The sequence below is a fragment of the Talpa europaea genome (genome assembly GCF_964194135.1).
Source record: "Talpa europaea genome assembly, chromosome: 7".
Lineage (NCBI taxonomy): Eukaryota > Metazoa > Chordata > Mammalia > Eulipotyphla > Talpidae > Talpa > Talpa europaea.
Genome location: NC_140074.1, coordinates 135,259,780 through 135,285,979, shown reverse-complemented (window position 1 = coordinate 135,285,979; position 26,200 = coordinate 135,259,780). Strand labels below are relative to the sequence as shown.

Below are 26,200 nucleotides of genomic sequence, written 5' to 3'. Positions count from 1 at the left end.
CATGCGTGTCGCCGCCTCACGGTATCACCGTTATTGCCTGTTAATTCGGGGGTTGCTGAAACCCCTCGTGCATGCGGGGCTGACCAGTGTGGGGAGTGGGCCGAACCCACGGTGTCCCCTCTTGACCTGGACTCCCCACGACGCACCCCAGCCCGGCAGACACCCCCTCCCGCTCTGAGCCGGCACCAGGGCCGCGGGGTGGGCGGTGCCCCCAGGCCCGGGGCTCTAACCAGCCTGTTCTCTCCCCTGCAGGGCAATCAGGACGCCACGGCTCCGCCTGAAGCGATGGCCCAGCCCTACCCCCCCGCCCAGTACCCCCCTCCGCCGCAGAACGGCATCCCCACCGAGTACGCCCCACCCCCCCCGCACGCCACGCAGGACTACTCGGGGCAGACCCCGGCCCCGCCCGAGCATGGCATGACCCTGTACACACCGGCACAGACGCGCCCCGAGCAGCCGGGCACCGAGGCCAGCACGCAGCCCATCGCGGGGGCCCAGACGGTGCCGGTAAGGGCCCCACCGCCCAGGGCTGCAGGGGCGCGTCCCCAAGGGTGGCTCGTGGGGACAGCCAGGGGCCGGTGGGTAGAGGGCCGGGAGGGCCCGGTGTGGAGAGGCGCTGCCCGCGAGCCACGCCCAGGGAAGGTGCTCCCTGCTTGGAGCACCCACCGTCGCACCAAGGGGCTTCCGGATGGTCCAGTGCCACAGCCAGCCCCAGCACCCCAGCGCCCCAAGCCTCCACTTCAGCCCATGTCCCACTGATCTGGGTCATGGGGCAGCGGCAGTGACCAGTCCATGGGGGTGTGGGAGGCGGCCGGCCAGAGGCCTGGGCTGGGGCGGGGCAGGTGGGGAGGCCGTGGGAGAGGCGCGGGCCTGCAGGGCTATCTCGGGTGGCCAGTGCGCCTGCCCCTCTGGTCACTTGCAATCGCCCGCCTGGCCGGCCTCCCGGCAGACAGCGCCGGTTATGTCGTGGTGGCAGCGCAGCTTGAGGACAAAGTGCCAAGTCCGCGCCTCTTGAAGATTTGCTGCCAGGCTGCTGCCCCTTCCTGCCCCCACCGCCTGCTCCAGCCCCTCCTGCCTCTCCCCGCGTGCATGGCCGAGTGGTGCTCCTCCCCCCGGGGCCGGGCAGCCTCCCTGCTGGCTCCGTCCCAGCGCTGGCCGGCAGGGCCTGGGCAGGAGGCCAGCTCGCGGGCTCTGCCCAGGCGTGGCACCGCCCTGGCGGCTCCCGATGGTGCCCCCCCGACACCTCCCCTGGTCCAGCCTGGCTCCCAAGAGGCTGCACGGATCCAAGTGTCACCCCCGTCCGCCCCGCGTGGGCAGCGTCACCCGTGCTCCTGCGGGGAGCCCACTGAGCTGCCCCAGGCGGACCCACCTCGTCCCCCTCCCCACCTGACCCGAGTCTGTCGGGACCCTCAGACTTCCCTTCCACCCAGCGTCCCTGGTGCAGGCTGCTGCCCGTAGGCCCCCAGCTTTCCTGATGATGGACCGTGGGGCGGTCTTTTGGTCAGAAAGAAAGATGAGCCAGTGGTGCAGAGGCTCGCCGCCACGGTCACGGCCGCTGGCTGGTCTGAGGGACGTTGAGGGCACCTGCTCAGCCCTCGGACAGCCCCTCCTCAAGGGGCGTAGGGACAGAGGGCTCCTGTCCGCACTGGACAAACGCCCGGCGGCGGCCGTGACACCCAGCCAGAGGGCCAAGCGGCGACAAAGAGAAGGCCACCCTCCATCCAGGCGACGTCGGCCAGCCTGCCGGCGCTGGGCACGAAGGCAGGGGGTTCAGACAAGGAGGGAGCGGCCTCCTGGGGGGCTCTCGTTCCCACCAGTCAAGGATGCAACAGCTGAAGGGGCCGGTCACGGCCTCCGAGCTGCCAGCCCGTCTTGGCCTGAGAGGACCCAGAGCCCGGGAGGGCGCGGACGAGGGCCTTGTGCTCAGCGGCCTCCCTGGGAACGCACCGGCCAGGGGCCCCTGCCTGGCGGGCAGCCCGTTCTCTCCAGCCCCGTCTCTCTCACATGTCCTGCGCGGGGCCCGGGCCCAGGCCTGCGGGGGTCCCTCCGGGAGCGGGAGCAGAGCCGACGCGTCCCAGGCCCCGGGGTCACGGCTGGTTAGTGGATTGGCCGGAAGGCGCCAGAGCCGCCCGGCAGAGCTGAGCCGCTCGCCGCCAGGCTGTGCCCCCTCCTTGGTGCCCCAGGCCTCTTTCCTCCCTCCACCAGCAGCAGCAGCCACACCCCCGGGAGCTGTGGGAAGGGCCAGGGTAGGGGGACACCCCAGGCCCCCCAGGGTGGCAGAGCGTGCTGCCAGCACGCTGGGGGTGCGAGAACGACCCCGTCCCGGCAGCAGCGCCGCGGCCGAGGTTCCGTCCAGGGGGCGCGCGCGGCTCAGGGCCGCCGGCTCCGAGATGCGGAAGGGGGAGCTCGGGCCACAAGAGTGGACACTCCCCGGCCCGGCGGGCCTCGTGGGAGGGCCAGGGAGCGCTCTGCGGACAGGGCGGAGAAGGGGGCGCCCCGGGGTGCGTCTTCTCCTGCCGCAGGAGCAGGCCTTGCTCTGTCCCAGGCCCTTGCCTGCAGCCGAGGCCCCGCCTGACCCCTGGCCTCTGCCCAGGGCCCCCGGCCCCTCCCCGAGCTGGCTCCTGGCCCTGCGAGGGAGAGGGGCCCTGGTGCCCGGGGACAGGCCTGGCAGGGCGCAGCAGCCGCGCCCCCGAGGCGGGAGGCGGGAGGCGGGAGGGTGTTTTCCCTGCGTTGAGCCACTGAAGCCAAAATTGCTTTTTTTTAAAAAAAAGAAGAAAGGAGAAAGCAAGGCCCGGAAGGGGCGCAGGGGCTGGGTGCTGGGACGCACGGGCGGGGCCGGCCCCTCCAGAGTGCCCTGTGCTTGGGGCGAGGGTGTGGGGCAGAGGGGAGCCCCCTTGTGGCTCCAGCACCCCATTTCTCCCTTCGGGACCGTTGGGATGGGGCCCAGAGGAGGGTCTGGGGATGGGAGAATCACAGCTCGGCCCTGCTGTGGGGAAGGGCAGGCCGGCCGACCCAGGCACCCCAGCGTGAACGGCACCCGTCTGGGCGCCCCCCACCCAGGTCTCCTCTCCTCTGGGCGCAAACTGGGCCTCCCCGAGGTCCTGCCCGCCGGCCGGCCTGGCTGTTGCCCCCTGCTGGTTGGAAGCCAGCATCGCACGCCCTCTCCTGGCCGGATTCCTACATCGGGGGACGCCGGCAGTCACCAGGAACCCCCAGGAGCCCCAGGATGCCCGTGCGCGGGGTGCGCCGGGCGGGTGACACCCTGCCCGCTGTGCATCCAGGGGTGTCTCAGGCCTCTGCGAGGATCAGCTCGGCTGGGCTTCAGCTGTGATCGGGCAGGCCCGGCCCTCCACGGGTCCAGCGCGGGGGCCCTGCGGTCAGACACGGGCGGGCCCCAGCGGAGGGGCAAAGGGCGTAGGCACAGGCCAGCCGGCAGGACCCTGAGGTGCAGGTGCCATGCCCTGGGTGGGATCACGGGATGGGATCGTCCGGGCCGGGGCTGGGGGGCCGGTCTCTAGTGCCCCCCGCCCGTGGCTGGGGAGCCCGGGGGCGGCTCACAGCCCGGTCCTGTCCCCGCAGCAGACAGACGAGGCAGCCCAGACGGACAGCCAGCCGCTCCTGCCCTCCGACCCCACAGAGAAGCAGCAGCCCAAGCGGCTACACGTCTCCAACATCCCCTTCCGGTTCAGGGACCCCGACCTGCGGCAAATGTTCGGGGTGAGTGTGTGGTCCCCCCGGCCCCTACCCCGCACGCAGCCTGCGGTGCCAGAGCAGCCCCAGGTCCCGCCTCCAGGACCCCCCCACCCGGGCGCAGCCAGCGTGTCCCGAGTGTGTGGGGAGGGGGGCGACATACTCGGGGTGGCCCTGTTGTGGCTCGACCCCGAAGCCCACCCTACCTGGCCCCCAGGCCGCCCTCCACAGTGGCACCAGGTCCAGTGGGACACGGGCTGGGCAGGCCTGTGCACGCCAGGCAGCCTTAACTGCTGGCCCCGTCTAACCCGACTCCGGGGCCCCTGCACCCCCAGGGAGCACCGGGCCGGGCCTGGCCCTGCCTCCCCTGTGTCGGGCCCAACACTCAACCTCTCCCGACCTGGGGTCCCAACCTCTCCCTCCTGGCCTGTCCACCTCTGCTCCTGAACGCACTGTCACGTCACTGTGCCAACCTCAGGACGGCCCTGGGGTCCCCGCTCACTCTGTTCTGCCCCCACGTGACTCCCAACCTGGCCCCCGTTCTTCCTGCCCTCCCCCCAGATCCTCAGCTCTGCCACAGCGCGGGCCTGGCCCCTGACCACACAGGCCTCCTCTCATCCGCCCGCCCTCCCCTGACCTCCACCAAATGTCCACTCGCTTCTTGAGGAGCGGCCCCCACTGATGGGGGGGCTTACACCCGGTGGGTGCTGGCGGGACTTAGAATCATCCAAAGATGAGGATTCGGCTGTCAGCCCTGGGCCTGGGCGGCGACCAAACCTCTCTGTGCCTGCGACCCCCTGAACACAGGGGCCAGGGCCTGGATTCCCGTCTGCTCGGGCCCATGCACCCCTGCAGGCTGCCGGGGCACCGCCCCCCGCTCCAGCACTTGGCGGGGCCAGTGACTCCACATCACCCCCCTGTCCCCTTCAACACCCTCCCCGAGATTCCGGGTGAGGGGGGAACCCCTCAGCGCACACACTGGAAGCCTCAGAACAGACCCCTGCGGCCCCACAGGCATTGTTTGGGGACCTGGCTCCCAGGTTCATGTCTCGTGCCAGTGAGGGGGCCAGGGCTGCGCCTGGGGTCTGGCCAGCGACCGGCAGGCAGGGGCGGCGAACACCAGCCTGACCGGCCAGCGCGCTGGGCGGGCGGAGGGCGGGGGCCCAACAGCACAGCAGTGGGCACGGCAGCGCCCCAGCGCCCCTCGCTCAAGCCCCAGCTCCTCCCTCCCCTTCTTGGCAGCCCGTGCCCCCACCCACCTGGGGCTGTGGCACCCCCTCTCCCGACGGGGCCCCCACTTCTAGAGCCTCACCCCCTCCCCGCACCCCGCATGGGAGGAGCTCTCCAGTCCTCTCCCCTTCAGTGTGAGTTAGGAGAGGAGGCTGGCAACGTGTGGGACAAGCCCAGCAGGACAGTGGGGACGTCGGCGCCCCGTCCCCCCCACGCCTCCTCCTCCCTGCAGGCTGTGGGGGGCCAGAGTCGGGCAGGGGGAGGGGCCCCCGGGGAGCCGGTGCGGCCTCCATTCACTCTCGTCTCCCCGCCCTTCTCTGTCTCTGCAGCAATTCGGAAAAATTTTAGACGTGGAGATCATTTTTAACGAGCGGGGCTCCAAGGTGGGTGCCGCCCAGAGGCCGCCACCATTACAGCGCCGGCTGTAGGTCCCGCCAGGCTAACGTGTGACATGTGCGTTTCCTTCCTGGAGAGCTTCGAGCCCGCGGACCCCTGAGGACACGGGTGCTTGTACCCCCCGCCCCGCCCCGCCCCGCCCGCCGTCTGTGTTGTTGCCGCCACTGCTGACGCTTCCTTCTCTCTAAGCTGCCAGGACCCCCTGTGGGCGCCCAGAGCCTCGGCCCTGGCCCGGGGTCCCCCCCGCCGGACCCCCGAGAGCTCCCCTGGCTGCTGGCCGGCCTCGAGTTGGCCTGAGGCTGGGGCTGGCTGTGGGGCGGGCGCCCAGAGGGTGCCCAGCAGAGCTGGCGCTGCTCCCTACTCTGGGAGGAAAGGCACGTCCCCCGGGCTCCTGGGGTGAAGGCGGGTGGGGCTGCCCCCAGGGCCCGAGGCCAGCCGGGACCCCCGGGGGGGTGAGGGCGACCGTCCTGCCCCGGCCGGGTGAGCGTCTCCTGGAGTCTCACTGTCCCCTCGGAGGGGCCGGGCGGTCAGCTCGGGCCGGGCGCAGGCCAGGCCATGCTGCCCCCGCTGGCCGGTACCCCTCCCGGGCGTCCACCCTGTGGCCCCCGGACAGACTTCTGGGCTGCCCGAGTCTCTCCTTAACTCACCTGACACCCCTCTCTCCCCCCCAATCTCTCTCCGTCTCCTCCCGGCCCCCGCCCGCCCCTCCTCTCCCGTCCGTCTTCTCCACTCGCAGGGTTTTGGGTTTGTGACTTTTGAAACTAGCTCAGATGCTGACCGAGCCCGGGAGAAGCTGAATGGGACGATCGTAGAGGGACGGAAAATTGAGGTGCTCAGATAAGTGTGTGGTGGCAGGGATGCCCCTGGCCCCCGCCCCCGCCGCGACCCTGCAGAGAGCCAGGCGGGGCGTCCTGTGGCAGGAGGCAGGGGGCAGGGAGGGGCCGCGCCGAGGCCAGAGCCCGGCTGTCCCCTGCCTGCTGTCTCTGGTGGGCCAGATCAGGGACCCCACCTCCCTCTCCTTCCTGAAGAGGCCCCCCAACAGTGGGGATCAGCCAGACGCTGGGAGAAGCCTCAGAAAGCGCGTGTGGGGTGACTCCAAGGAGCTGTCTGCCTCCCAGCTGGGAGGGACTGTTCATCATGGGGGGAGGGGGTAGCCCCTCCAGCCAGCACCCCGCCGTCGGCCCCCACCCTTGTCCCCACGTGAGTGGCAGCAACAAGTGGCCAAGTCTGGGCAACACCCAGCGCAGGGCAACAGCAGGAAAGAAGGGGGTCCCCCAACCCCCCAACTTGACCTTCCTGGGGGACTGCACGTCCCCATCTCAGAGCCATGGCGCTGGTGTCCTGACAGGCAGGACAGAGGGGGTGGCCGGGGGGGAGGGCCAGTCGCAGGCAGAGCCCGTGGACCAGCAGCAGGAGGGCGGGAAGGAGGGTTCCAGAAGCTCAAGTACCAGAGGCACTGACCTCAGCCCGCTCCCAGCGGGCACCCGAGGCTGTAGCCCAGACCGGAGGCCCACGCTGGACATGGCAGGGAGGCCGTGTGGCCTGACCCGTTCCTCAGGCCCGGCCAGGCCCTCCCCTCCTCTCCTCCCAGCCTGGCCCCTGGGGCCTGCAACCTTCCCCTGGGCACATGCGCCATCCTGTTGCCCGGGACTCTGGCCTTGGGGACTGGGGTGCCAGCCCATGGTCAGCCAGGCAGGGAGCACTTTGTCGCGAGTCCACTAGCCAGCTCCTCAACAGCCCTAGGGGCAGAAAGGCTGGCACAGGTTTTGTGAGAACAGCCTGTGAAGCTCGAAGGCCAGTGGGACAGGGTGGGGACTGGGTCTGACTGGCACTGGCCAGTGCCGGGCACAGTGGGGGCTTGGCTCACAGGGTGGGCTGGTGGCAGAGCTGCAAGGGGCCCCCCTCCTGCAGGGCCCCCCCCCCCGCCCGTGGCAGCCACACAGCAGCAGCACAGAGCAGAACCAGGGCGACCAGTGGCCCCAGGAAGCCATGCTCTCCTCACCTGGCCCTCTCCCTGCAGGTCAATAACGCCACCGCCCGCGTCATGACCAACAAGAAGACCGCCAACCCTTACACCAACGGTGAGGGGCCAGGGCCCAGGGGCTGCGCCGCGGGCTTCCTGGAGACCCGCACCCCGCCCACCCCAGTCCCGGGGGGGCCAGAGTGCCGGGGGCTGCCCACCTGCACCCGCAGCCTCCCAAGCACACAGGGCGCTGGGGGCCACGTGGCCACTTCCCGGGTCCCCACTTAGGAGGGAGGCCTGGCTAGAGGCCGTTCTGTGCGGGTGGGGCCCGGCCTGCCTGGCCTGGGAGCACTGGAAGCCGAGGCCCCGTCCGTGGCGGGCACCAGCGTCCACGCAGCTCACTGCATGCCGGTGCTGACCTGTGCAGACGGAGCTGCGGAAGCTAGTGCAGCTGCCGGGGCGCGGGGTCCCAGAGGGGGCACCACGCACTCCTCCCGTCTCAAGGGCGCCCGTGGGGGCTGGTTCTGCTCTGAGCAGAGACCGTCCCCGGGGCAGCTGCCCTGCGCGCGGGTAGCAGTGTCCCTGCAGGGAGGGCTGCGCTTCTCACCCCCAGCGGGGCCGGGCGGCAGAGCCACCGCAAGCTCTTCCCAAGCTCTGGGGCTCGTGCGCCCTGGCAGGGCCGGCCCAGGGGCAGGCAATATTTTGAGAAGAATCTAGAAGGCACCCCAGGAGCCAGGGGTGGGCGCTCAGCCAGGCGAGGCTGCGTTAAGGGGCGGGGGCCGGGCTCTGTACTGCAGGGGGAGGGTCTCCTGCCCCCTCAGGAGGTCCCACGGGGCTCAGCGGGTGTCTCGGGTCCCCCCGCAGTGGGAGTGGGGAGGGGGGACAGAACGTTGGTGACGGGTTCCTTGGCCTCTGCTGCAGGCTGGAAGCTGAACCCCGTGGTGGGCGCAGTCTACGGGCCTGAATTCTATGCAGGTAAATGCCGGGGCCGCCTGACTGGGTATCGGGCGCTCACTGGCCAGGTGGCTCTGGAGGCGCCGCCGCGTGGGCGCGGCCAGGTGTGGGGCGAGGCTGCGTGAGGCCCTCCCCCATCCAGTCCCCCCCCCCACCCCGTCACCCCACCCCGTGTGTGCCCCCACCCTCGCGGCCTTGCCTCTAATGGCCTCCTGTCTGGCGCCTTTTCCCGCAGTGACGGGGTTCCCCTACCCCACCACAGGCACAGCCGTGGCCTACAGGGGCGCGCACCTCCGGGGCCGGGGCCGGGCCGTATATAACACGTTCCGGGCTGCGCCGCCCCCGCCCCCCATCCCAGCTTACGGAGCGTGAGTACCTGGGGGGCAGGGCGGGAGGCATGCAGAGAGGCGGGGGCTGGGGAGGGAGGCTCGGGCAGCCAGAGGCTAGATGACCTTAAGTGTGGGCGACTCGCACTGTCCCCCCAACTCCGCCCTGCCACATGGCCAAGGGTCCCTGGCACTTACTTGGGCATTTGGGGCCAACCCCGCGTCGGGGGCGTTCCCGGGATGGCGGCCACCCCCGCGCTCTGCCAGGGCCTTCGCCACCGCGGTCCCCCGGGGAAGACCCACAGCTGCGGTGGGGGGAGGGCGGCGGGGAGCTGGGCCCCGGCCCCAGGGTTTGTGGGAGAAAGGAGCTGACCAGCAAGGGTGTTACTCTATTGTTATACCAAAACAGGGCACTGGAGCAAACGCTTGTTAAAATGCCAGTCCCATGGGCAGGCTGCCCCCTCCCTCCGCAGACACCGGAGCCGGCCTATCCCACCTCTCCAGCGTTCCCACCACTCTCTTGTCCGTTTGCTTCCAGGGTCGTGTATCAGGACGGCTTTTATGGTGCTGAGATTTATGTAAGTGCAGCCCCGGGGGACGGAGGGCGGCTGGGCAGACATGGGCACGGGGTCTTCTCCCGCCTGTCCCTCTACCCCCAGCCCACACCTGTCCTGGGGACCCAGGAGGATGAGGATACCCTGTCTGCCCAAAGCGTTTTGGGGGACCGGGGCACAGACAACTCCACCGTCTGTGCTCAAACAGGGGGCAGGCCCAAGCCCCCCGGGGCCACCTCTCCTCATTCCCCAGGGCAGCTGTGACGGAGCAGTGGGCACCCCCATATTCTTAACTGCACTGGGGTCACTGCACGAGCCCGCTTGGGCATCCTGCGGCCAGTCCAGATGCCCCGAGAGAGACTAGCGGCAGGGACACTCCCCTGGTTGGGGTCCTCTCCCCCTTCACGGAGCTGCGCTTACTGCTCTCCCGAGCTCAGCGTCCTTGCTGCCCACACACTGCCCAGCCCAGCGCCGCCCTCACTCTGTCCCTGTCATCCGCCTGGCCGCTTGCGCCAGGGCCGAGGCGCGGTGTGCGTGACAGCCGGGGCCAGGCTGGCCCCAGAGGGCAGGCCGCTGCAGCCCGCCAGCACCAACCCCCGGGCAGGGCCGGGCAGCTGGTCTGTGCGGAGCCGGCCCACGGCCAGACACCGCTGGCGCCCGCTGGCGTGTGAGCGAGTGGGTGAACGGACAGACGGACGGAGAGCCCCACTCCCCGCCTCACTCAAACCGCACTACTTGACGGGCCGGGCCGGGCCGCAGGCCCGTGAGACCAGCAGCTAGTGGGCCCCGGGCTGGGCGCCACCCCACCCTCACTGGGCGGAGCGAAGCCTCGGCCAATGCCTGGCTCAGCCCCTCCGGCCTTCCCCCCCCTCCCCCCCGAACCCACTAAGCCTGTGTGCGTCTCCCCGCAGGGAGGCTACGCAGCCTACAGATACGCTCAGCCGGCGGCGGCCGCGGCGGCCTACAGCGACAGGTACAGCTGGGCGGCGCCGGCAGAGGACAGGCGGGGTCCAGAGGGCTGGGCTTCGCGCAGGACCCGGGGGCCCTCCGCCAGGCGGGAGCATGGCCTGCGCTGAGAGCAGGTCTGAGCAGCTTGGCGACCCCGAGCCAGCGAGCCCCGACTTGTCTCACTTCCCACTTGCACGACAGGGAGGCTGTGGGTTCGGGGCGGCAGAGTCCCCCTGACTCCCCACCTAGGAGGCCCAACACGCCAACCCCTCAAGCTACGGGGGCCCCGAGGGGAACTAGGAGCCCTCACGCCGGCCCCTGGGGACTCTGATACTTTGCTCCCCGAGCTCTCGGGGCCGCAGCCTTTGCTCAGAGGAAGGCGGCAGGTCCCTCCCAGGGGTGCTGGAGCCGTGGGTGGGCCCCTGCACGCTGGAGCAGCCAGCAGCCTCCGCCCGGCAGCGAGCACCCCGACGGCCGGGAGGCTTCTCTGCTTGGAGCCAGGCCCCACGGGGCTCTGCCGGGCAGCCCGGCCTGACTCCAGCGGCCTCCCTGCCACCCTCCCGGGCAGCTGAAGTGCAAGCTCCCCGCAGCCTCTCGTTGCCTCTCCGTGCCCGCTGGGCAGGGGACCCGTCCGTGCCCAGGCCACAGCCCCGCCCCGCGCTCCAGCAGCCGGAGGTCACACACGGGCGCGTGGCCTAAGGACAAGGGGCACCTTGGCCCCATCTCCCCGCCCTTCTCGGAGCTCCTTCCCCAGCACCGTGCCCCCCTCGTCCGGGGGGTCCGGGTAGATCCCCAAGCAGGGACCCCTCATTCTGGTCCACGTGGCCCGTGCAGGAGAGGCCGCCCTGGGCGGGGCCGCCCCTGGGGGTGTTGACGGGGCAGCGTCTCTGCAACAGGCAGGAAGGAGGGCGGGCGCTGGAGGGCACCCCCGAGGAGTCTGGGAGGTGGCAGGAGGCCATGGCCCCCACTCCCTCCTTCCCTCGCTGTCTCCCCAGTTACGGCAGAGTCTATGCCACGGCGGACCCCTACCACCACACCATCGGCCCGGCGGCCACCTACAGCATCGGGACCATGGTAAGGGGCCGCGCGCGTGCCCTGAGGCACTGCGGCAGGGCGGGTGGGCGGGCGGCGGGCCTGGGAGAGTGGCCTGGACCCCAGCCAGCGCTGGGCCTGGGCCTGAGCTGGGGGGCGTGGCCCTGGTGCCTCGGAGAAGCGTGTGGGAGGCCGGTCGCCCGGACCGACCCCTTTAAGAGTCCCCTCAGGCCTCCATGACCCCCCCTCCCCGGAAAACCCAGCCTGCCCAGCAGGGCCGCTCCCTCGTGTGGATGTACCTGTGTCCCTCTCGTGTCCTGTCGTCCCTTTTGCGCCTCGGCTTACGGCTAGGGGGCAGCGAGGACGCCCCGGCCCCTCCTGCTGGCCCACCGCGGGGAGGGGGCCTGCCTCCGGGCAGCGGGGGTAGAGGGGTGCTCCTGGCAGCTGCCCCATGCGTGTGTGTGGGTGTGTGTGTGGGTGTGTGGGGCACGGCCCGGCCCACTCTGCACCCCAGGACTTGCTTTCGGACACCGCCCCGCGCAGCCGCGGCCCACCCGGGGCAGCCGGCGCTGGCTAGCTTGGCGTCCAGCATCAAAGATGAAAACCTTGCTGCGGGTGCGGAAGCGGGAGGCCGAGCCCGCCTCCCTTGCTTTGGGTCACTCCCTCCCGATTTTTGTTTTGTCTTTTTTGACTTTGAACAACCCCAGACCACTGTCCGGAGCCCTGGGGCGTGGAGGCCCTGGGCCCTGTCAGCCGGCCCACGGCAGCTGCAGGCTTGCTCGAATGCCCAGAGGCTTCCTTCTCATGTTCTCGCTTCCTGAGATTTTCCATTTTTTCCCCAATTCCTCTCCTCTAGCATTTGCCGTTTTCTTCCCTTTTCTGGCAACACTGGTGGGCGAGGCAGGTGGCTCCTTGGAGGCCTCCCTGATGCAAGGGAGCCCGGGCTCCAGAAAGTGCCCACAACCTGGACCCCCGCAGGGTGAGGGCCAGGCCCAGGCGGGCGCGGGAGCAGGGGCAGCAGGGGCTGCAGAGAGCCCCCAGGCGCCCGAGCCCTAGAACAGGCAGGCCGGGTGGAGCCACGCCGCTCCCGGCAGGAGGGGTTGCAGCAGCCCCTGGAGTGCTGAGGGATGGGGGTCTCACTCAGATGCCCCTCGCTAAGAAGAAGAGAGCAGCTGAGGGGCATGGCAGCCTGGCCCCCCAGAACACTGTTGGGGCTCCAGGGCCCCCCTGGCCTGAGACATCAGAACTAGGCCCTGCGGCCCCGTGACAGCCACCGCCACCGTCCCAAGGCCGGCCCTAGGGGGGAAGAAAACGGGATTGAGCTATTTCTCCTTCTGTTTTTCCTTATTTTTTTTTCCTTTTTGCTTTTTCCCCCCTCCCAAGAGGCGGTACTGATTGGCTGTTTTCCATCTTTGATGTTGCAGGCTAGCCTCTGCCGCGGAGGGTGCAGCCGCTTCACCCCCTACTAGCAAGAGGCCCAGCCCCTAACAGCATTCACTGACTGCCTAGCACACTCCAAACCCGGCAGTCCCCCAGGGGCCCGGAGCTCGGGCGCCCCCGCAGCCGGCGCCGCTGCCCTCCGCCAACTAAGCCCATAGGTCTCACCTCCAGCCAGCGGGCCTCCCCCACCCACGATGGCGTGTGTGTCTTTGACCCTGGTCCCCCCTGTATGTCTGAACCCCTGGTTCCTATTTTGACTTTGTTGACCTTGTGCTTCCCCGGCCGCTCCAGGTACGGTATGCACAGCGGGGGGGCCAGGCTGGGCAGGAGACCCTCCCCGCACTAGCAGGCGCGCCCTCCAGGGCGGGCCCCACTCCCCAGAGCCCCGGAAGACGCCCGGCTCCTCTGGCCTCCCCGGGAAGCCAGCCAGCCAGCCCTGGGCTACAGCCACGCCCGGGGTGCGGGAGGCGAGGGGATCCCCATAGCCGCCATGTACCCCTCAGCCTTCACCCGGCCAATCACAGGAGTAGCTGCCTCGGCCCGCTTCGTCCCTTTCAGCTGAAACGAGTGTTTCTGATTAAGTTTTACTGACGCGTCCTGCCGGAGCAGCGGCAAGCGTGTCTGTGGGCGGGCACTGCCCCGGCCCAGCTCCCGCCCTGGCCCGCAGCCACCTGCCCTGCAGGGCGGACGGCCCTCCCAGCACCCCTGGCCCGGCCTTCCTAGCCGCCTCCGCCAGCGGCCTCCCCAGGACCCCCGCCCTGCCCCGCAGACGGGGGTCTGCTCCACACCGAGCTCCCGCCACACGTGGGCTCCCGGCAGCTGGGGAGCGGGGCGGGCCTGGGGGCGCCAGGACCTGGGGCCCACTCACGGCCTGTGTCCACGAAACTGCAAGTCCTGCCTTTCTGTTTCTGTTGTAGTGAAAGCTTCCACGTTTACTTCTTGGACCGCGAAGGGCAAAAACAAAAAACAAAAAAACAAAAAAAATCACAAAACAAAAAACAAAACAAAAAAAGATGTTACGATCCAAGCAACAACCACAGACACAAACCCAACCAGAAGCATCCACCGCGTCCACGCCGGCCCCGCGCACCGCAGCGAGGAGCTCGTCGGCCGCGCCGCCCAGTGTGGGCGTGGGAGGGGAGGGGCCCCGTTTTCTACCAAGTCTTCCTTCCGGCCCGCTCCCAGGCCGTGGGGGCCCACGGGCCCGAGTGGAAGGGGGCGCCAGGACTTGCCCTCTGTTGCCAACGGTGCCGGCGGCCGCAGGGGAGGAGAGCTGCCCGCCCCGGGCGCCAGCCGGCCGCGCCGTCACCCCCAGGCCACGCTCTCTGGGCCCCGGCTCCCCGCTGCCATGCCGCCCACGCCCGTCCTGAACACCCCGGAAGGAGTCCTCGCCCGAGACCGCCCAACCCCAGCACCAAGGGCTGCCGTGCTTCCAGACCGGGCACCCCCGGCCGTACCCCCATGTCGGGGCCTAGGCCACCGAGCCAGGGTCGTAGAGGGTGGGGGCTGGACTGAGCGCGTCCCCCTGGGCCAGCCCCTCCCTCCGCCTTTCTGGAGGTGGCCCCGGGAGGGTGTGGGGCGCGAAGGCTGCTGCCCGCTGGGACCGGCCACCCTGCCCTGCCCTGCAGCCCGACCGCAGGGGTGCGGGCCAGGCCGGCGCCCAGCTGCACCTGGTGCTAGAGGGGCACTGGCCACACCCCAGCCCCTCGGGGCTCCCAGGGCAGGTCCGGCAGAGGGGAGAGGCCCAGGTAGCAGGGAGAAGCCCCTGGCCAGACAGGCACGGCGGGAGGAAGGGAAGCAGCAAGAACTGAGAAGACAGAAGACTCCCGGCTCGGCGCCACCGTCTCCTGAGACCAAGGAAAACTACACCTCACTTTATATTCAGCATCAGCTCCTGAAGCGACTGAAACGAGATTCCCCTTTTCTATTCCCGTTGTACATAGACCCCCGCCCCAGCCTCTGCTTCGTCCTCGGCTGTTCTGGACCCTCCTCCTGCAGCAGCTCGCCCAGCCCGGCCGGGCCGCAGCCGGCCCCGGGTCCCTTTCTTACCATTCTGTATGCTTCCCGGCGTGACCACGCAGACCGACAGTATTATTATTAAGATTATTAATAAAGATTTTTCTTCAAACCAGGACAGCTCTTTCTGATTTGTGGGAGGCACAGGAGCCCCAGAACGCCCGCGGGGTTGGCCGGGCACTGGCCTCAGGACACAGCATCCCTGCCGCGGGCTGCAGCCAGGCGGCCAGCGGCCAGTTGGAACCCCAGTGGGCGAGCCTTGAGCCCATCCCTGCTCCCACAGCCGTCTCGCGCCTCCCGTGTAACCAGCAGCTCGCCCCCTCACAGGCTGGGCACAGGGTGCCCCTCGTGGGAGCAACGCACCTGGGAGGCAGAAAGGCCTCCGCGGCCCACCCACACGCTGCCCAGGAGCTGTGGCCGGTGGACAGTGCAGAGAGGGGGCCCCAGTGGTCCTGGGGCAGCTGTCGCTGGTGCTGGAAGGACACCTCGGGCGTGGCCCACACCACGCCCTGCCACCTTGCTGGCCAGCGAGGCCCCAAGGAGGTAAGTGGGTGCTCCAGCCCCCAGTCCCACAGAGGGTGGGGGAGCGCGGGCGGGGGCCGGATCCCAAAGACCACGAGGCGCTGCCCGGGGCCGCACCACACCGAGGCCAGCGCTCTCTGCTGCTCCGTCGTCTTCCCCCATGGGAGGCCCAGCCTTAAATGGTGACGACGTTCATTTCCCTGCGTTGGCCGGCTGGCCTGGCCCGGGGGCTGTGGGTGTGGCCCTGCTACTCACTCACCAGGCAGAACTGCCAGTGTGACGCCCTCCCCCTCGGCGTGCGATGTCAGGGGACCAGCTCAAAAGGGCTCGTGAAGAGCAGCAGGCCGTGCAGCCGTGCCGCCCCTTGGGGCACCCGGCGCCGAACCCCACCTCAGGATTCAGGGCAAAGGGCCAGGGTCTCCAGCTCGGGTGCCCCTGGTACAACACTGGGGAGGTACCCAGCACTGCAGTGACCCATGAAACCCAAAGTCCAACGAGCACCTCCCCCTGGCATCAGCTCACGCTCCCCAAATCAGTTAGTCTCAGGAACCTGGGGTGCCCCCTCCATCACTGCAGGCGGCAGGGCACATCCTGTCCTGCATGAGCCAAACGTCTCCACCAGGCAGACTCACCTCCTGTCGCGGCACCGAGAGGCTGGGCCAAAGGAGCCACGTGAGGTGGAGAACCCCCACGTCACGGGACAGAACCCCAGAATACCAGCACGCTCTGCAGCCCACAAGAGGCAGGTGAGCACCTTTTAGAAGCGGGACTGGGAGGTGGCAAACCCCAGCGGGAAGGTGGTGGGGCGGCACCGCCCCCTGGTGGCCTCTCCCCTCACCACAGCGCAAGGCCACAGGCGCTGAGCCAGGCAGGAGGCCCACCCTGAGGAGTGACTCCAGCTGGGAGTCCACCGGGCGCCCCCGTCCACATCCGGGGGCACAGGACAAGGGAGCAGCGAAGGAACCCGTGTCACTGACTACAAGGCCCAGGGGGAGAGACCCCAAAACAAGGGACTCAAAGTCTCTGACCCCATCGAAGGCTCACAAGACCCCACTGGATAGGGCAAGAGAGAGAAGGTGGGCCCATGCGCGGTGCCCCCCAAGTCATGGAGCCCAGAGAGCCCGCCCAGGCAGCCCCACGATGGCCCAGGGCGGGCAGGTGCGGCTGGACAGCTGTCTCCACCAGCTCACACCCTCCCCCAGGGCAGCCCAGCCTCGGCTCACACCTACTCACACCCCAGCAGCGGGAGGGCTCCAGGGAGACGGGGCCCACCCTCTCCGCCCTCCCGCGGCGCCCTCACGGCTCAGCGGGGGCTGCACGCCGCCCGTCTGGGTGCCTTCCTGGGCCCTGCCCGGCCTCCCGCTGCCTGTCAGGAGGAGGAGCCAAGGCACATGGCGTGTGCGCCAGCTGTACCCGTGCCACAGCCGGAAGTACCTCAGAGTTCACAGGCACAGCCGCGGGGCCCTTCTCCAGGTGCCAGGTCAGGGCTGCTGTCTCCAGGCCCAGGCCCTCTCTGCGCCCCCAACCCCTGGGGCCTCTGCCATCTCAGCCCTCACCCCTGGAAACGCCTCTCCCTGCCCCGATTGAGGCTGGCTTCTGACTGTTCCTTCTGTAGGAATACAGGGTGCCGTGGAGGTCTGAGCCCCTCAGCCTCTGGGGAAATACCCTTGATGGGAGTTTTCTGGGCTAAAGCGCCCCAATCCCCTCCCTCTTTCCTGGGGACTATGTACCACGGAGAGAGACTAGACAGAAACAGGAAACCGGCTTCCAGATTCTCCTTTCACCAAAAGCCAGGCCTCAGGGACCGGGTCCTGTGTCCGCCCGCGCCCGCAGGGAGGCCCCCCACGAAGACGCGCAAGTGCCAAGTCGAGGAGACACGTGCTTTAATGTCCGCTCAGGTAGGTGCGGAGTAGACCAGGGCAGCCCGGCCCCACTCGGCTCGGGGCACCCGAAACCCCTCCTTGGGGACGGGCTCCACCAGGAACTCCACGCGGCCGTCCTGGCCGGGCACAGCAGCCGCCACCGCCAGGTCCACCACGCGGTACTGATTGACGAAGGCCAGGCCCAGCAGCGTGGGCTCCTCTGGCCCCGGCAGACCCCGGCCCGGAGCGCCGCCCGCCCCACCGCAGCAGTGGATCCGGAAGCACCGGGCAAGGGGCAGCAGGTAGGACCAGTGCAGGGTGCAGCTGAGCCGCAGCCCTGCGGCGGGGGCCTCCCCCTCAGGTACAGCCCGCTGCCAGCCCACCTGAGAGACGGTGACGGCCTGCACCTGGGCCAGAGGGGTCAGCAGGCTGTCGGCGCCCACCACCTGGTGGAGAGAAGACTCAGCACCCCTGCGGGCGGCTCGTTCCACCCCGCCCCTGACCCCCACCCCGAAGTCCCCGAGCTGAGGCAGGGCCAGTGAGCACCCAGCTCGGGCACATGTGGCCGGCTGGGCCAAGGACAGACGCCTCTGCCCGAGTGCCCCCCAGGTGCCCGGCGCCTCACCTGGATCTCTCCCAGGCGGCAGACAAAGTCCTCTACGTCCCTGCTGCCCGCGCGCCGGGAGAAGCTCACGAAGAGGTCACGCAGGAGGCACCCGCGCAGACTCACCTCGTAGCAGCTGCAGAGGCGCAGGGGCGGGTCATGGGCTGTGTGCCACATAGACCTGTCCCCCCGGGAGCCCACCCCACACGGGCTGACCGCTCCCATGGTCTGGGGTGGTCCTGAGTCCAGGGATACTGACACGGGAGGCTGGCCCGGGACCCTCCACCCCCAGTCTAGGATTTCCCACAGGGACCCCACCCGTGGTCCCCTGCTGTGTGGTGCGGGACTCACCGCTGGACCCAGCCCCCGCTGAGCGGCTGCCCACAGCGGCCCACCCATCTGGCCAGCTTGGTGGGGGGCACCCGGAGGGGCCGGGGCCTGAGCTTGGTTTGTGCTGCAGGAAACACCAACAAGAGCAAGAGTCCAAAGGGGGCTGCACCTGGGTGTCCACCAAGGAAGGGGCCCCAAGGTTCCCAAGTGGGCACAGGTCAGGCCTCGGGAAGGACGATAGGGTCAGGGGCACGGAGATGGCGGCCCCGGCGGGCCCCTCCCTTGAAATGCCACAGCCAGTAGAAGGTTGCTGCCCAAGGCTCGTGGGACAGAGGCCGCAGGCCGTAGAGCAGGCTGCGCCACCCAGCGGGACCGGGGCAAGAACCTGGAGCTGAGGTGAACCTCCCTGTCCTGGCCTGGACCACAGCGCTGGACACCGCATGGCCGCCCCCCCGGACTCCTCCCCACCGGGGCAGACCCAGGCCAACCTGTTTACCATTCAACTCCGAAGCGTCCCCAATGCGGCAGCTGCCCGCCTCCCCCGTTGTCAGCTCCAGAGCCACCCTGACACCCGAAGGCCCCTCCAGCTTGTACACCATAGACAGGTAGATTCTGGGCGGCACTGGGACGAGCAAGGAGAACAGCCTGGAGGAGGAAGGGCCTGTGATGAGGCCTCACAACACGGAGCTGCGACAGCAGGCGGCCCCAGGGTGGCCTCCCCCAGGCCACATGCACTATGGCCAAAAGCTCTCAGCTCCGGGACTGCGGACGCGCCCTTGGAGGCATTGGAAGCCTTGAGCCCGGAGATGGAAAGAGGCGGCGGCCGGCTTGGGCCAAGGGTGGTTCGGCGGGGCAGTTGGGGTCTGCGAGAAGCGAAGGCCACAGAGACCCCCACGGGCAGGCGTGCCCCGTGCTGTGTGGGCCCCGACGACGCAGGGTAGGAAGTGGGGTCTTTCACCAGAGGCACCCAGGCCTGTCCTCGGGCCTCACGCTGGCCTCCCCTGCCCCCAGCGGCGGCTGAGCACAGATGGGGTGACGGAGGTGCTGCCCCCCAACGCTCTGTCCCCACACTCACCTACCTCACAGCCACGTCTGCAACCTCAGGCGGCATGTGCCCCCGGATGAGCAGGGAGCTGCCCCCGTGCCAGGCGTCCATCAGGCAGCAGTGCGTTTTCACCCAGCCCTCGCCGCCCCCTTCCGGCCTGTGCTCCCCAAACAGGGGCTGGATTTCCTGGGCACTCAGGTGGTACCAGGGCCCCACCGCCTCCTCCTGAGAGAAAGGCAGATCAGAGGGCGGGCAGTGGACAGACAGCATTCCTGGTGACCCCCAGGCCCTCCCGCCTCACCCAGCTGAGGCCGGGAGGAGGGAAGGCGGCCCCCCAGGGCCCCAGCCACCCTGTGTGGTGACCCCACCTGGCCATAGGAGACTCTCCGTGTCCCCATGCCCAAGCAGAAGGAGGTGATGAAGGGCAGGGAGCAGACGCTGTGTGTGGGCAGGTAGGGCTCCAGCAAACTCCAGAACCTGCGGGCAAACGGTGGGGCTCAGTCCTACAACTGGGCGGGCAGGGTCCCGACCCACTGGCCCTCTGCTTAGTGGTCTCCAGGACCCCCTTCCAGAAACAGCCAACGCGAGGCTGGTTTCTTCTCAGATGAGTGCCCCCCTCCAATGCCCCCCCCACTCTAACCAGCCCCGGGAAGGCCGCAAGAGCAAGGCGGGAGCAAGCTGGTGTCGCCCGGGAGCCGCCCCCAATCAGCCACCAGCCCTGGGGCGGCAGGGCTCACTTGTCCTGGTTCTGGAAGAAATCCTTCTTCTCCAGGCACTCGTACACCCAGCCAGGCGCGAACAGGGCTGCCGAGAAGCCGTGCTTGCGGATCAGCTCCAGCGACTACGGAGACAGCAGTCAGGGGATGCCCCACCCAGCCGCGCCAGCCAGGGCAGGACACAGCCGGCGTCCACACAGGCGAGCTCTCGGGCCGGCCTAGAAAGGGGGGGCTGAGCTGCACTCCTCCCTCCAGGCCGCAGCCCCGCAGTCCGAGCCCACGAGAGAAGGGCGCCAGGGCGGCCGGCCATGCTAGCGGGCAGGGGCTTGCAGGGCAGCCACAGGCCCTGGGCCCCTCCCTCTCCCGCTGCAGTACCCATGGCGGGTGGAGCGAGTCTTCAGTTACTGGCTAATTTACCCACTTAGGCTTCTCTAACCAGTGAGGGCCCGGGTAGCCCCAAGAACGAGCGGGACCGACCCCCCAGAAGGCAGGCCAGTTCCGTCTCTCCCGCAGCGGGGGCCTCAGCCGCACCCGCTCCTCTCCTGGCTGCGGACTGGACTTGCCTTGCCAGCGAGGCGAATGAGCTGTCCGGGGCAGGCACCGACCGCAGCCCCATCGCCAGAGCCCAGCAGCCCGGACAGGCAGCGCCATAAAGTGCCCCCGGCCCCCCACAGCTCCCAGCAGGGTGCCCTGTCCGCCAGCACCCGTGGGGAGTGTGCTCTGACCGCAGGTTTCAGGGCAAAGCCTGGCTCAGCACCGGCCAGTCATGTCCCTGTGCCTCGGTTTCCCCGCGTGGGAAAAGCTGCTGCCTCTCTCCCCTCGAGGGACAAATGGGAACGAAAGGTCCCAAGGGAGCCCACTGCCCTCCCCACCCCGTGCAAGAGCCACACCCACCTTGTCGGTGTCGAATCGGCCCCCGACCACGTTCCCCCGGGCGAACACGTCCACGCCCACGTACACATCAGCCCGGCGCTGGCCTGCCTGCTCCAGCATCCTCGCCAGGTGCTCCTCCCGCCAGTTGTAGTTGGTGAAGAAGCCGTCGCAGGACTCAAAGAAGACCCTGCGAGCAGGCCAGGACCCAAGTGAGGCCACGGCCCGGGCCTCAGCACCTGCCCCGCCCGCCCAGGGCCCAGAGAGCCCGCTCCGGCCAGCCCTGCCCTGAGCTGCAGCCCACAGCCCGGAACGGCACAGCAGACAGGCCTGCTCCTGCTTGAGTCACGGGGCCACATGGCCCTGCCACTCCCACTTCACCCCGGCAGCCACCCAGGTAACCCTCTGGAGAGGGGTGGGCTCCCACTACACACAGAGGGCGGCGGGTTCACCTGTTGTGCTCGTTCAGCTCGTCCTGCCACTTGAGCTGCCCGTTGGCCACCACGCTGTCGTACCAGAGCACCAGCCCACCCGGGACATGCTGGTGCAGCTGAGTGGTCAGGTACTGGAGGAAGTGGGGCATGTTCCCCACTGCGGCCAGCTAGGGGAGAGGGTGAAGGCCCTCTGTGAGGCCCGGAGGCCTTGGCCACGAGGAGTGACTGGCCTGGGACCAAGAGCCACAAAATACACAGCCTCGACCCCACAGCCACGGAGCAGAGGTCCAGCCAAATGTGAGACTCTCCTTGCTTCTGAAGCAGGGAGGCCCAGGCACAGGAAACACAGCAGGGAGAGGGGGGACAGCATGGCCAGGAGCCCATGGGCAGCCAAGCAGAGTGGGGAGCATGGGGGGGAGGGGGAAGGGGATGTGGCCACAAGGAGCCAGCCTGGCAGTGCTTGTCTAAGCAGGGCATAGTGCTGGAGTTGATCTGTCTCACGGCAAAGCTGGCTCTCACTGGGCACAGGGGTGGCATAGGTCAGCCGCCAGGGCCAGGAAAGCAGCAGCAGGCACAGCGGGGGGGCAGGCTGGGCAGTGGGCGGCTCACACTCAGAGAGTTCTCGATGTTGATCAGCCAGCCGTCAAAACGGAAAAACTGGGCGATCCGGACCAGCTGATCCGCCACGGCACGGAAGGAGCGCTCGTCCCCGGCCAGGAAGGCCTCACAGAGCTGCCCGCCCTCCTTCCACTCGGTGATGAACGTCCCTACAGGATGTGAGGGGCAGGGTCAGCTTGCTCCCTCTGGCCAGTGGCCTCAGAATGGCCTGCAAACGCGGCAAACTCAAGTTCTCTGCACGCCCCCAGCAACTAGTGAATTGACAATGGAGGGCCAGCCCCCATCGGCGCTTCAGCAAACCCGCAATGACAGGGTGCAGAGAGGCACTGCCCACCCAGGGCTGGCCCCGCAGGCATGGCTGCTGCCTGCATGGGGGTGGGCGGGCTCAGCCAGGCACTGCTCCCCATCAGGCTGCTCTGTCTGCAGCTCTGACTGCGACCTGGTCTGCAAAGCTGGAGCTCCCACTGCCCACTCCTTCCCAGAAAGATTCGGCGACTGCCTGTCTGAAACTACCCAGGCCGCCCCTGGAAAGGCGCTCTAGGCCCTGGGGGGCAGCAGAGGCCCTGGTCTCCCTGCAGGGTGCTAACAATGTGGCCAAGTTGGGGGGGGAGGGCCTGGCCCTTACCCAGCACGCAGACCCCATGACAGTGGGCAGTGTTGGTCCAACCCACGGGTGGGATGGTGACCATGTGGTGGCTGAAGTACACGAAGATGTCAATGTACTGCCAGTGGTAGAAGGAGTAGGGCTTGGCCGCCGGGGAGCCCTGAATGAACCTGAGTGAGGAAAGAGAAGCAAGTCAGGACACTTGGTGGTGGGGGGCGGGGGGGCAGCAGGGCCAGGTTGCAGCGCCTGCTCAGAGGGTAGGTCCTCTGCTCACACAAGTGCTCCCACTGGGCTTTCCCCAGCCTGCTCAGAGGCAGGCAGCCTCCAAGGCAGTCCCTGGTGCCCAGGCTGGGATATGATCACAGGGGCTGTACCCCAGAGCCCCTCGCCTGCCTGCATTGCGCCAGGCCATTTTACAGCTGTTTAAGATGAGCGGATGCTACAGCAACGAAGTGTCCCTGCCCAAAGCGGGAGAGGTGGGAACGCAGCCGCACCTCCACAGCCAGAGCCAGCGGCCCAAGAAGGCAGTCGGACATCAAGTGAGGAAGGGTGGGGGGAGCAGGGCAAAAGCCAAGTTTTGGGCCCAGCTGACAGGGAGAGGGTGCCCTGTGGCACAAGAGTCCAATCTGAGGCAGTCCTCAGAATCAGGGCTTTCAGAACCAAGAGAGGCGGAAGCTGTGCCCTAAGCCGACTCCTGGGGACCCCGTTCTGGTGCTCGCTACCCTGCCACAAAACAGGCACCGGGTGATGTCCTCACCTGTCATCCAGGTATCCCCCCATCATGTCATGGCACAGCAAGGTCCGGGGCCTCTGGCTGCTCAGAGGGGGCTGGCGGCTCTCGAGAGGCCTCGAGGCCACATTGAAGCTGTCCGCGGTGGTGGGCGTCCATGCCAGGAGCTCCTCCAGCGAAGACAGGTAAAAGCTCACGGGGCTGCCGGTGTCCTTGTCATAATACCTAACTAGTCAGGGGCAGGAGACAGCGAGGGGTTAATGACGATTACAGGATTAACAGAAATGCTCAATGGGAAATGAGGGTGGGGGTGGGAGTTGGGGGGAGGAAGCCATGCCTGGGGGCCCCAAGAGTGACCCCAGGGTCAGCACCTCAACCCCCTCACCTGGCAAAGGGTCTGGGGTAAAACTGACCACCTCTCGGAAAACCGCCACCTCTTCCTTGTCCTCGATTCTAAGCAGAGAGTTTTAAGGTTTTACGCATAAGGGTGAGAAAAACACTTACAGAACGTGGGCTAGGCTCCCCCAGACGTGCAGGGCGCATCCGCCTCACATTTATGAGTGTCGACAACAGATTTATGTGTCAAACCAGAGCGGGTGGCAGGTGCTGACCCACCCCCCGGCAGCCTGGGCGGGCTCTGCTCTGGCACGCAGGCGCCCTCGTCGGGAATAAACTCTAAAAGGGGCCCCCCCACACCGCCCCGGCAGAGACAGATACTCTTCCCGCCTCCCCAGGCTTTGCTGTGGCCAAGAGGCAAGGAAAGCCCCGAGCCGCAGAGGGGAACGCCCGTGTCCCCTGTGTGAGTGCGTCCTACGAACCGAACTGAACCGGAGCTAACTCCGGGCGGGGGACGGACGCGGGGGAAGGGGCACCTTTGCTGCCTGAGGCGGGAAGGCCTGGATGGATCTAAAACCACCACTATTGCCTCAGCAGAGAGACGGGGCCGCGGCCGCGCTACTGGCCGGGGCTCCACAGCCAGCCTCCTCCGTGGCCATCAGCGGCCACTGCCCTGCTGACCGGGCGTCCCCTGACACCCTCCTCGACCTGCCCCGCCCGCGAACCCAGCCTGGACCCCCGCGGGGGCGGGACCCCAGGCCCGCAGCGGTGGGGGCGAAGGCGCGGTCACGGGCTCCCTGGGCCCTCCCGCCTCTGCCGGGCCGCCCGTGCCAGCCGCCCTCCCTCCGCGGCGCCCCGCGGGCTCTCGGCCTGGTCGGGGGGCTCCTCCGGATCTGGGGGCTCAGCTCAGCGAGCGGCCGCCGCCGGGCCCTGCCCCCCCAAACCCCCTCCGCACCTCCTGCTCCGCGCCCGCCTCCCCCGCCCCGGCGGCTCGGCCAGGGGCCGGGTCCGCGCCGGGAGGGGCGCCCACCTCCGCCGCGCCTTCCGCGCCCCCGGGGTCGCCAGCGCCGGCCGCGGCAGCGCCCGCTTCCTGGCCGCCGCCCGCGTCGTCACCCCCGGCGCCTCCATGACGCCGCGACGCCCCCCGGCCAATCGCAGCCCGGGCCCGCCCCCCGCCGCCCGCCAGCCAATGAGAGCGCGCGGCGCGGCCGCCCCGCTGCGACAGGCGCCAGCGCGGCCGCGATTGGGCTCCGCGGGCTCCGTGACGCTCTGGGCGCGCGCCGCGGGCGCCGCCGGCGTTTTGTAGCCCGGGGGCGGGGCCGGGGGCGGGGCCGGGCCGGAGCCCGGAAGGGGCGGGGCCTAGCTGGTGCTTGGGGGGCCGGCGGCGCCCCACCCCCGCGGGCGAGCAGGTGGGGTTCGGGGCGCTCCCCGCGAAGGCCCGGGAGCGCGCGCCCTGCAGGGGCGAGGTCTGCTCGGCGCCTGCGCCTGTCAGGGGTCACTAGAGAAGGTGACGTCACGACGCCCCTCGTGGGCCGGGCCGCAGGCGCTTTTCTATTTGCTCATCGTGGACCAGAAGGATGCGCGGCGCCCCGGGGTCGTGGAGGGGCCTCTGCCTCGGGGCTGGCTTCGGGGGGCCGGGGCCTGGCCCAGGGGCTGGCTTCGGGGCGCTTCTGCCTCCGGGGCTGGCTTCGGAGGGCCGGGTGCGCCACGCTGGGGAGGGGCCGTGGCCGGCGGGGCCCCTGGGGTTCGCCAGGGTCTCCCTGTTAGGGGGAAAAGGCTGTCCTAGAGCTCATTCCATACGGGCTTCGTGGACTCCACCCCCACCCCAGGCCAAAGCCAAAGACACTGGGAACCCCAAATCCCATCACCACCAAGGGAAGGTGGCTGGGACCTGAGGGTGGGGTTCAGCAGCCAAGTGAGTGTAAAGACAGACATGTGGCCTTTGGTGGGGGGCCCCCCTTTTGGCTCTCCGCCAGCTCGTAGTGTCCGGCCAGCTCGGAGAGTGCCTTTGGGGTTTCCAGGTCGGCGGATCGGGTAGGACGCATTAAAGACTTTATTTCCCTATTTTCTCCCTGAGTTGTACATTTTCCTTATTTCCTTTTCCCTTGTCAATAAACCTTTTATGAACCGTTTGTGTGTGTCCTGCCGTGGAGTATTCATAAATCCCTTGTAAGCGCACGGGTGAGGACCCACAGCCAGGCACCCGTTCAATATCGGGGCTGTCCTATAACAGCCCCACTTCCCGCACGAGGGAAGGCCCGCGAGGGCAGGGCCGGTGACGGGCAGGGCCTGGACACGGCAGCGGACGACCACTGACCCGCGAGACTCTGACCCGGGGCTGCGGGAGGCACAGGAGGCGCTGGGGGTCGAGGAGGAAGCTCTGAAGGCGGAATTCACTGAAACGGGGCAACAAATGCAAGTGCGTAAAGCAATGAAACACAAGTGTTTGCTGCACCCCCAAACCTGTGAACCCCAAACCTGTGAACCCCCCGCCCAGCTCGCAAGGCCTGGGGGTACCTTAGAGCAGCACCTCCCAGCGCTCCCGCTGAGCAGCGTGGTCACCGGCGCTGGGCAGCGTTAGCGGGCGGTGCCAGGACAAGGCCTGGGAAGCCCCCCCTGGAGCCCAGGCCCTCCCCACCCACCCGGGCCCTGGGAGCATCCCCTGGGCTGCAGCTGCTGCCCAAGCCGCGTGAGTGTGTCTGTTATTGCTCTGACTTTGAACTTTATGAGGCCCCACGCGCAGTAAAACCCTGAGGTGGGCAGCATGACTCAGGCTGTGGCGCCTGGGCCAGGAGTCGGAGCTGCAGAAGACAGGGCTGGCAAAGCCTCCAGAAATTTGCAGTGAGGAAGGGGAGCAGGGAGGCCAGCTCCCCAGCCGTGCTCAGGTGAGTGTGTCTCTGCTTGCACCCAGGTGTCCCCGACCCTCTCCCATAGCTGAGAGGTCAAAATAAACGTGTCATCCCAAGACTGGAAACACGGC

The 26,200-nt window shown here is 68.6% G+C and overlaps 2 protein-coding genes across 5 annotated transcripts; one reads left to right on the top strand and one right to left on the bottom strand.

Annotated features, from left to right (window-relative positions):
• Positions 1-270: 270 nt before the first annotated feature.
• On the top strand, positions 271-12,562 carry RBFOX3 (RNA binding fox-1 homolog 3; the record flags this gene model as incomplete). Of its 4 annotated transcripts, none has more annotated exons than XM_084237283.1 (11): positions 271-507; positions 3,583-3,717; positions 5,250-5,303; positions 6,053-6,145; positions 7,337-7,397; positions 8,201-8,254; positions 8,469-8,601; positions 8,969-9,137; positions 10,025-10,086; positions 11,057-11,135; positions 12,518-12,562. In XM_084237283.1, the coding sequence occupies 11 exons, from the start codon at positions 286-288 to the stop codon at positions 12,560-12,562; spliced, it is 1,107 nt and encodes a 368-aa protein (XP_084093409.1). The 4 variants fall into 4 exon arrangements, with proteins under 4 accessions (XP_084093409.1, XP_084093411.1, XP_084093408.1 ...); XM_084237285.1 differs by having other exon boundaries at positions 3,580-3,717; positions 9,098-9,137; XM_084237282.1 differs by having other exon boundaries at positions 3,580-3,717.
• A 4,385-nt stretch (positions 12,563-16,947) lies between these two features.
• Positions 16,948-24,348, bottom strand: ENGASE (endo-beta-N-acetylglucosaminidase; the record flags this gene model as incomplete). Its single annotated transcript, XM_084238098.1, has 14 exons — positions 16,948-17,379; positions 17,559-17,673; positions 17,889-17,991; positions 18,364-18,512; positions 18,947-19,137; positions 19,281-19,389; positions 19,650-19,753; positions 20,523-20,688; positions 20,951-21,099; positions 21,542-21,699; positions 22,176-22,324; positions 22,912-23,113; positions 23,270-23,337; positions 24,251-24,348. 14 exons carry the CDS (start codon positions 24,346-24,348, stop codon positions 16,966-16,968), a joined length of 2,175 nt encoding a protein of 724 aa, XP_084094224.1. The 3' UTR covers positions 16,948-16,965.
• Positions 24,349-26,200: the final 1,852 nt, after the last annotated feature.